The 11214-nt window shown below is 25.9% G+C and overlaps 1 protein-coding gene across 1 annotated transcript; it reads right to left on the bottom strand.

Moving 5' to 3' along the window:
* Positions 1-1648: 1648 nt before the first annotated feature.
* Positions 1649-4554, bottom strand: LOC145837922 (molybdenum cofactor sulfurase-like). Its single transcript, XM_082945411.1, has one exon. It carries the CDS (start codon positions 4541-4543, stop codon positions 2246-2248), a length of 2298 nt encoding a protein of 765 aa, XP_082801537.1. The 5' UTR covers positions 4544-4554; the 3' UTR covers positions 1649-2245.
* Positions 4555-11214: the final 6660 nt, after the last annotated feature.

Here is an 11214-nt window from a genome sequence, read left to right as displayed (position 1 = left end):
CCCTCGTGCAATTTTGTGCCCGCGTGCAAATTAGTCTTCGTGCAAAAGTATCTTCGTGCAATTTTGTACACTCGTGCAATTTTGTTCTCGTGCAATTTAGTCCCCGCGTGCAATTTAGTAACCTCGCGCACTTTTGTCTTCGCGCAATTTAGACCCGTTCCCGTTAAATATAAATATACATGTCCTTTTTTGTTATGAGTATTTTGCAAAGTTTTACACTAAAAATTATTTAGTACATTCTTCTGTAAATTTTAATACTACTTTTATGCTAAGCTTAAGAGTTATGTTGTCTTTATCAAATTACTAATTTTTTGTTTTATTATCAGAGGTAAATATTAAAGAATTTAACTCTAAAAGTCCAGTTCAGGCAAGCAAAACCCGTCAAAAAAACAAAACAACCGTCTTTGTACGCAAATACTTTTTTTGAATAAATGCGTTTTACTGCACATAAAATACGAACAGCTCTACAGTACAAAAGTATAATTTCTTACAAAAACGTATATACAAATAAGTTTATAAAATATGGTTTGCTGCAAAATAATAATTGTTATAAATATAAATATGGTTTGTTAAATATTTAAAGAATAATTAATGAGAAACACAATTGTAGATAAATTGATGTCAAAACATTTTAAATGAATTTATAAACTTATCATAATATAAATAAATAATAGTTTACATGTTGCAAATAAAATTTTAATATTCATTAAGATTTTTAAAAATTTAAAATATGGTGTATCGTATAATAGCAATTGTTATCAATTTTATACTTGTATGATTTGAGTAATTTTAGTTTTGTTATTTTATTCCAAAAAAATGGTAAAAGTATCAATTATATTTATATAGAAAACATACAGATCTTTAAAAAACACGAAAACTTAAGTACAATCAATTAGAACTTGCAAAAAAAATGTTGAAGTTTTATAGGTTTTTTCTAATCACGCAATCCATTAAGTAAAATCTTTTTGTCATAAAAACATATCTAAATTGAATACTTAACAAATGGACAACACTTTTTATTTGAAAAAATAAATAGTACACTTAAAAATGTATTATTGTTGGAAGGTTTTTTGTCGTAAATAAATACCATTTGCAACTAAAAAGTAAAATAGTTTTATTCATCGTTAATTCAAAGCTTAAAAAGTTGGAAAACCAACAGTTTTCAAGTATATATTAATCTAAATGTTTTAAGTGATTTTTGTTATAACATTGTTTTAAATTTGATTTTTAATTTTATTTAGTTAGCATTTTTACTATCTACAGTTATCAAAATTTTAAATCTACCTATTGTTTATACCTATTGTTTACGTCATGATACTACAAGTTACAAACTTATTGCAAAATTAGTTACTAGTTCGTCTTTCATTCTTGATTAAAGTTTTATAGCAGTAAGACGAAAAGCTTCGTATTAACAATGTATAAAACTATTTACTTTTTAGATGCAAGTGGTATTTATTTACATTTTAAAATATTTTAACTTTTTTGGAAAAAAACAAAGAAACACCAAAGGATTATATAGCGTATACTCAGTACTTCAATTATTGAACTTGACAAGAACAAAAAAACATTGATCGTATACATACTGCATAGTTTTTAGATGATAAGCTACAAAAAAAAACAAGAAATACATTAGAACATACGAAAAAAACAAATTTATCTATTTTCTTTATTTTATTTGTAAGTATGCCAAATTTAAACATACAATTGCCTTTAATTTTTTCACACATGAAAACAATATGATTTAAAAGTATTTTTGTAAAATTGATTGAATAATTACACGTAATTAAAAAAATGTACTAAAACTATATATTTTTTAATAAATAAATAAGTCATGGCTAAAAAAAAGAGTAATTATTCGTTACAGTATGATTAATAAGCACTCGGTTTAAAATGGATTGAATAACAAAACATAATTTAAAAAACTATCGTTTCAAAACCTCAACATTTTAATACGGCCAAAATATAGTTAACATTTGTGGCTAAATCTTATGTCTTTCTTTTAAAGCTTTTACAACCAATTTAATTATTCTTACATTTGATATATAACATTTATCAAAAAAAAAAGAATTTTTTATACTAAAAAATTAATAAAAGTTTAAAATGTTTACAATGTTTAAAAAATAATCAGTAAGTAACAAAGTTATATATGAAACTGAGGTCAACACATTTTGAATGAATCTATAAACTTACTACAACATAAAAAATAATATTTTACATGTTACAAATTAAATTTTAAACCTACTTTTTACAAAACCTCAGCATTAAATATTTCACCAACTTTTAATTTTTTCTTATCAAAATTTCCAATACTCTTTAGATAAACACCAAAACTATTTCTAGGGGTGTTTTTGTTAGATAAAGATGGTAAAAATTGAAGACTTTTTAACAATTGATTATTGCGACTACCATCATTGGGATTAACAGAAATTGCACTACATCTATGACAAGGACCATCAAATTCAAAAACAGTACCATTATCATTGTACATCTTTATTAAATTTTCTTCAGAAAAAGCACCTATACCATTTACTACTATATTGCATCTAAATCTAGCAATAAGCTCATCAGTATCAATTGATTCATCATCAAGAGCTTCACAAAACTTATCAATACTTGCTTTGTTTAACATCAGAAACTGAGCTTGATTAACCAAAGAGCATCTACCTTCTAATACCTCTCTACTCGGATGTTCCCTACTTATACAAGCTAATTTGACGTTGCTTGTTTCAAGAACAGTATCTAACCATAATCCAACCTTATTTTCATTACAAATTAGTATGTTAACTTTATCACCACATACATTTATTTGCTTTGACTCAGTTTGAAAGCTTTGGTCGTTTATCAAAATATTTTCTTGAGATTCAGCTGTTAACATTAACTGGTTATCTAAAGTTATCATGGGCTGAATACGTAGTAAAAAGGGATGTCGTTTAAGGCTCATACAAACTCCATGAGAGTCTATTAACATCCATTTTCTATCTAAATAAAAACCTCCTTTATTGTCAAATTTCCAACTATCAACTTCAACACCCTTACATGATTTAACTGGAAATATTATAAGTTTTGTAACAGTTGGTTTCAAGACTTTTTTTGAGCTTACATCTATATCTATTTCCTTTTTAATTTTTTGAGTAAAACAATCATTCAAAAATTTTAAAAACTTTTCTACATCTTCTCTAGAAGAATGGTATCCAAGTGATACACGTAAAGCACCAACAGGTTTTCCATTTACAATATCTAAGTCGCCACTGCAACGATGACCTTTGTTATACAAGGACATCATTACATCAGAGTTAATACTCAACATTGCCATACAAGCACCAACATTACAAAAACACCCTGAACGCATTTCTACCATATATGTTGCAGCAAGTTTCATGACATGATTACAGCCTATTGGTTTAAAAACAGAGTCATACACATTAAAACATATTATTGGACCCTGAACGTCCTTACTTTTAAACTCAGTACTGCAGTATAATTTCACAACTGGCTTGTTATTGTAATGCTTTAGCAATTTCATTGATTGAAATAAAAACCTAGTTAACTGAAAAGTTTTGTACTGAACAGTTTCTAAAGACTTAAAAACTTGGTAGAATGAATCTATTCCATGCTTTAGTCCTAAAATACCATGAAAATTTGCTGTGCCTCTTTCAAAAACAGATATAAAATTTGAAGAAGGTCTGTAAAAATCTATTTTAGGTAAGTATGCATCAACACTCCCACCTCCAAAGTATGAATTCATTGAAGTAAGTTTAAGTTTATTTTTAGCCCTATCACTAACAAAAAGAGCTCCTATACCTGTTGGAAATCCAAAAATCTTATAAAAAGACACACAAGCAAAATCAGCTTCTGACTCTGAGAATTTAAAAGGTGATGTTGAAACCAGTGAAGCAATATCAACTAAAACAAAGTTATTATCTACATTAGTAAGGCTTAACTTTTTGTTTAAAACACCATTATGAACTTCTTTGATCCATTTTACTGGATACTTTATGCCATTAAAATTACTTTGAGCAGGATAAGCAAACAAGTTGTTAGACAAAGCTTGTGATGGTATGTTTTTTTGAGAAACATTTGTAGCAGTGTAACAATTTATATTTAAGTAATCTGGAGGTAATGAGTCCGAATTAATAGAAAAACAATAAATATCAGAACATTGCTTAAAAATTTCTCTCAACCCTACAACAGAAGTGTGGTTGTCTTGTAAGTAAGAAAAACTACCAGCTTTCTTTTCAAACATCTCAGCAACAAGTCTGCACGATGCAGTGGCGCCAGAAGTAAATATGACATGGTCTTTTGCATCTACACCAAAAAAATTCATTACATCTAGTCTTACCTGTTCAATGATTTCATAACATTCAGTTGAAGGTGAACTTCCAACACTATGCGGATTACCATATAAACTATTTAACAAATCTTTATTGTAACTTTCCAACTGAATCTTTGTTGGTAGTGCAGAACCTGCATTGTCTAAATACACTTTTCCTTGTTTTAATTGGGGAAAATTGGATTTCCTGAACTTTTTTTCATTGATTTCCATATTATAAGTTAATAAACATCTAAAAATAATTTTACAACAGTTATGTTATTGCAACTGAGTTATTTAATGTTTAATATCTGAAGTATCTGTTTTTGTTTTATAGTTACCTTCTAAATATCAAATTACTAAGAAACTTTTTAACTTTCAAAGAAAGGGTTACTTCTTTTCGAGACAAAATAACCAGCCTAAATTTATTTATAAGCCTCAAAAAACATTTTAGATAAATTTGCACAATTTTTTTATCCATTGTGAATATATGTTTTACTTTATGTTTGCATTATCAGTAAGAACTTTTCTATTTTTATAAGCTTTTGATAAGCTTTAATTCCTCATACAAGTATAGAGACTAGTAAACTTTGAAGTAGTGTTTTTTATTATTTAAATAGTTAAAAATAAAAACATCCTTATGTAAAAACCTTTTAGAAGTGATTTACTTTGCAAATTTATTTCAGTGATTCATTGTGAACTTTTTTTTTCACATGCTACTTTACTTATTCACTAAGAGTAGGACTGTAAACATCTGCTTCTACTTTTATATTTACAAAAGCTTATGAAAGAAAAACACTTATGTTTTATCTAATAAAAGCTAGCGGTAAGGCTTAAATTTGTTAAAGTAATTAGAATTGACACTGCAAAATTCAAAAATATGAAATACTATAAGATTATCACAATACTTAAAACTGAATAAATTGAAAATTGATGAATTATTATATAACAAAATCTAGCCTGAGTTTTTCAAAAAATCTAAAAACTAGCCTGAGTCAGCCTAAGACTTTACACTAGCCTGAGTGTGTTGCAACCCTGAAAAGAGTAACAACTTATTAATGTTTGAAATTCAGACTGAGTCAGTAAAAACTAGCCTCAAATTATGGGTGCACAAAAATTCAAAATTGAATTGTTTGCAACAATTTAACTTCCTAAAAAATGTTTAAAGGGTCACAGCTTAAAATAATGTATTTTTGAATAAAATATAAAATATTATGAAGGTCTTAATAATATCTATAAGCCAGCTTTCATTTTTGGCAAAATTTTTAACAAATGAGTGATGGTTAAAACAAGTTTTAAAATATAGCTACTTATAGTAATTTTTAAGTATTTAAAAAATATTTAAAATTTGCAAAAACATAAAAAACTGCATTTAAATATAAGTGAGACATGCATACATATGTTTAATTATATATATATATATATATATTACTTTTTGAGACATGAACTCTTGAATTTTTTTTAAGAATTTGAATTGTCACAACTTGAATTGTCATTTAACCCAAGAAACAAAATAAAAGTTAGTATATATTTAAGATATTTAAGATAGTACTAATAGAATTGTAAAAATTTTGATTTTAGTTAAGCTTATACTACCATTAAAAAAAAAATAAAAACTGAAACTAAATAAATAAAAAAACATTTCAACCTTAAAATAGAATGAATTCCCAATAAGGTAAAAAAAGGCCTAAAAAATGTTTTGATTACCTAAAAAAGTTGTTTTTTAATTTTTTTTTTTTAACTTGTTTTTAGATACTAAAAAAAAACTAAACTTAGAAAGGAGGATTTATGAAACTTTTTATTTAAATGATTTAAAGATAAATATTAGTACTCTTAGTATTAGAAAGTTAAAGTTTGAATTAAAACTTTTTTTTTTCTATTTGTCTGTTAGTTTTTTAAGGAAAACTAAATTTTATATATTCTAGCACTTTGTAGTTGTAATAGCATACTTTTCAACACTGTATAGTTTTACTGTCAACCCTAAAAATGTTATGGTTTGTTACTTTATATCATCTTTATTTTAAACTAATTAAACAATACGATAAGATAATAATCATAATATCAAATCAATACAATAATATACAAAAAAAAATAAAACAAAGCTGATAATTTCAAAACTTTGTAAAAAAAACTCTGTTTAAAAAAATATTTTAGTTATATTATTTATTAATTTTAATCTTAAAATAATTACTTTTATTACTTTTTAAATTGTTAGATTAGGACAATTTTTAAATACAAGAAGCTGAAATTAATATTGCAACTAACTAGTTATAATTTTGTATTTAAATAATTATTATAAAACTTTAGTGTTGTACTCATAACATAATCTATCACCAAAAACTTTTTGTTCAAATTTTGCCTTTAAGAGTCACTTAAATTGAAATTTTTACATAAGCCAACTAAAGATAAACTATAAAATTAGATAGATTTAAATTAGCTCATGGTAAATTACACTAAAAACTCCAAAGTTGATGAAGAGCAAAGAAAGGTTTTAAAGGTATTTAAGGGTAGTTTTGTAACTTACGCTAGATTTTCTAAACTTCATGATGAAGAGCATATAACCTATTATAAAAAGGTAAGTTACTTAAATTTATAAACTTATATGGTTGTAATATAAACTACATCTACACTATTTACCATAAATAAACTTTAAATGACTATTAATTAATTTTATATAACTAATTAATAACTGGATGGTGCTTAGTGCTACTCTATAAAATCTAGGTACACATTTTGCTTTAGAATTATTTTGAATATTATCAAACCCTTAAAACACTGTCTCAGAGATAAATATTCAAGAATGTTTAAATTAATAGGTACTTAAATACTTATAAATCAATTCATTAAATACTAATAAGAAATAAGATTGTTTAATAAAAACTTAGCATAGAACAATATAACAATAAAATGTCAATTTTAGAAACTACATGTTGATTCTACCCTCCTGCAGCAATGTTGAATCTCTAGTGCCCGAAAACTGATAACTATATATATGGCTATACAATGTGCATGATTTGTTGGATCAGATATTCTCACAACTGCTGCTTTATTTTTGTTGACTTTTTTCACAATTTTATCTAATTTTGTTTAGTTTTAATTAATCTACAAGTTGCTTTTTACAGACTCAAAAATAACAAAACAAATTTTGAGATATAGCCGACTAAAGTCAGAGATTACAATAGGTTCCTTATAGGAGGTGAAAACTAAAACGGCAGAAAAAGACAATTTCACTAAAAATCTATCTCCTACTATGTTTTTTGAGATAATTACCGCAAATTTTTAGGAAGTGTTCCTTTCAATGTTTAGAAAATTGTGTCAGAAAAAAATTTAAATATATTAAAAATTAAAATTTTATTAAAAAATAAACAAAAAAACTGCTTTTTTTTTTTGTTTTTGTCATAAAACTTAATTTTTAATTCTAAAAATTATATGTATATACCTTTAACAAACCTATCATATTATTATATGTATATACCTTTAACAAATCTATATACCTTTAACAAACTAAAAAAAATGTAACACTACTATAATAAAGGCCTTAGTCTACTAAAGGCTTGTGATCTGATGATCAAATATTTATGACTAAACCTTTTAACAATTATAATAATTAACTAAATAAAGCAAGTATTATCAGTGATATAAAATTAACACAACTGTACTAATTAACTAAACATAACACACAGTTAATCAACATAAATTCAATGTAGTAAAAAATATAATTAGCAAAATTTCTTTTGTTTGCATAGTTCTGGTTTTAGGCTTAAGATGAAAATTGCTTCTAGAGTTTTTAAATGGAAATCATTACATTGTGCTATGTATCAAGAGCAAATGATTTTTACTTAAAAACTCTAGAAGCAATTTACAATTAAGCCTAAAACCAGAACTATGCAAACAAACAAAAAATTATCTATTTGATTATATTGTTTAAATTATTGAATTTAGTTTATTAATTTTATGCTGTATTTAGTTAATTAGTACACTTGTGTTAAATTTCATATCACTGATTAAACGTTTTCTTTATTTAGTTAAATGTTACAGTTGTGATAAACTTTATTAACTTTCTAAAGGTTTTAACTACTTGGATATAGGATATAGGTTTTATTACCACAATTTTGACCATGAGTTAAATACTGATGATCATTGTCAAAAAGTATTTTTGTTTATCTGTTTATGGTAAATTAAATTCAAATAAGATTTAGTTGTGTATCATTATGATAGAGAAAATACTGTTTTAATATTTTAGAAAAATAATAAATAATGTTGTTTCTGAGCATGAAATTGTGAATGTTGGAATAAATTTCTTGTTGTGGTCCTTTGTTATTTTTTGTATATATTAATGACATTATTTTCTTCTACAGATATTAATATGAGACTGTTTGCTTATGAAACCTGTCTGAGGTACCAACATTTTTTTAGCAAGTATATGCTTAGATTGGTATACTAACATTTCAGACCTGCGCTCAATTCAAACCCACACAATTCCCACCCGCTTAATTCCCACCAAAATTAATTCTAAACCGATCAATTCCAACCCGAATCAAATCCCACCCGATCAATTTCAACCCGATCAATTCCCACCAGAATCAATTCCAACCCGATCAAATCCCACCCAAATCAAATCCAACCCTCACAATTCCAACACAAATTAAATACCGGCCAAATCAAGTCCCACCCGATTAATTCCCTCACGTTCAATTCCCATCCAGGTAAGTTATCACTCGAATGAACTCTTATTCGACTCAATCTAGTTCATAAATGTTTCAAACAAAATAATTATCAACCTTTTTAAATGTTATATAGTTAGTTCAGATCCATAGTTTTATGCATAAATACTAATCCGTTTAATTTTTGTACATGTAAAGTTTAGAAGAAAGATTGATTATAAGTTTTAGTCAAGTTCCATTCTTTTTAAGTTTAAAATTTCATATTAACTCTGATATCTTGACCAAAAAAAAATTCTTTAATAACATTTAACAATTAAAAATTTTTTTTATAATAACTTTTAATGAAAGAAATTATCAATTTAACAAATTTTTATTGTTTCAATTTTCAACTTTACTTAACTGCAGGGACGTGTTTAGACTGGTTACCTGGTAGATATTAAGTTAAAATATTTTTTAGCAGGTGTTTAAAAATAGCATAAAAGACAATTGATAAATATGCATTTAAACATATTTTAGATTAAATAGATTTTAAATTATAAAGTAAGACAAATGTATTTCACCTTTTATTATTTTAAACATTTACATCAGTCTTTGTGTAACAGTAAGTTTTTAATAGTTGTTTAATTTTTTTTTAACTCATCTATTTTCACATAAATAATAAAACATATGTTTTAGAAAAAAAAACTTCATAGTTACAATAAAAATAAGTTCATTTATAGGTAGATATAGTACGCAATTAGTTTAGTTGGTTTAAAAGCTAAGACATAGAGAAAAAATTGAATAACAACTGAATAATAACTTTTTTGAATAACAAATATTTTTTTAAAAAGACCAAATTCTCTATAATTAGCTATTCGGCCGCAGGCATCAAATAAATAAATTAAACTTTGGAAATATTGTTTTAAACAAGAAATATAAACATTAAGCTTAATAAAACAAAAAAAATTAAATTTCACCTAAAAAAATTATGCAAAGCAATATCAATTTCTATAGTCATTACAAAGGTAGAATTAATCGGACATATATTGGTTACTGTAGAATACTTTGTTATAAAAAATAGTTCAAATACTAAAAAACTTGAATTTGCTTTGAACCTGATTTGGACTAAATTGTATTAGCTGTAAAAACATTCTACAAAAGATAGGACAATTTTCCTTGCCGGCCGTAATTACTTAAAAAAAAATTAGTAATCAACGAACAAAAGTAATTTAGGTCTAGAGGTTGATAAAATAAGCATTAAAATATAATTTTTAAATTCTAATGTTCTTAAAAAAGAAAACTATGTTGTACAGTACTATATTATTTTGTTGTTTTAATTAATTACATAAAACTAAAATATATTTAATTGTCAATGTCAATTGTTCCAACTCGTACAAAAAAAATTAATTGGGCATTAATTAGTTACCATGATAGAAAATGATTCCGATACTAAAAACTTAATTATTATTCAAACGTGATCTGAATTAGACTTTAGTAACAATGATAGCATTTTACAAGTAAAAGACCAACTTACTGTTGCTCGCAAGTTGTAAATATTTAACTATCATAGTTATCAGCAAACAAAACTGATATTAAACTAAAAACATGATAAAATAAGCAACAGTAACAATTTTAGCTTAAATAAAAAAATGTTTTTACCATACTAATTTCATATTTCAAATTATTTTTAAAAATACAAAGACTAAAATTTTAATGTGAGTTCCAAACGTATTAAAATTTTTAACTCGTACAAAAATAAATATAACCGGGTTTGATAATTAGGAATTATGTGGATGGGAATTGATTCGGGTGGGAATTGATTTGGGTGGGAAATGATTGGGTGGGAATTGATTTGGGTGGGATTTGATTGGGTGGGATTTGATTTGGGTGGGATTTGATTTGGGTTGGATTTGATTTGGGTTGGATTTGATCGGGTGGGATTTGATTTGGGTGGGAAATGATCAGGTGGGAAATAATCGGGTGGAATTTGATTTGGATGGGAAATGCTTGGGTGGGATTTGATTCGGGTGGGATTTGATTTGGGTGGGAAATGATCGGGTGGGAATTGATTTGGGTTGGATTTGATTGGGTGAGATTTGATTCAGGTGGGAATTGTGGGGGTGGGAAATGAACGGTTTCTGTTTAGATTATCATCAAATCTACAAATTAAAAATTGTATAGGTAAGTATATATTATTTTCTACAGTTGTATGTGTCTATTTCTAGTTCAGAGCTATATGGGCCCACTATGACCAGGGTGGCC

This window comes from Thalia democratica, chromosome 6, assembly GCF_965202585.1.
Source record: "Thalia democratica chromosome 6, ktThaDemo2.hap1.1, whole genome shotgun sequence".
Classification (NCBI taxonomy): domain Eukaryota; kingdom Metazoa; phylum Chordata; class Thaliacea; order Salpida; family Salpidae; genus Thalia; species Thalia democratica.
Note: the sequence above shows the minus strand (reverse complement) of the source record. Positions and strands in the feature narration are given on the sequence as shown.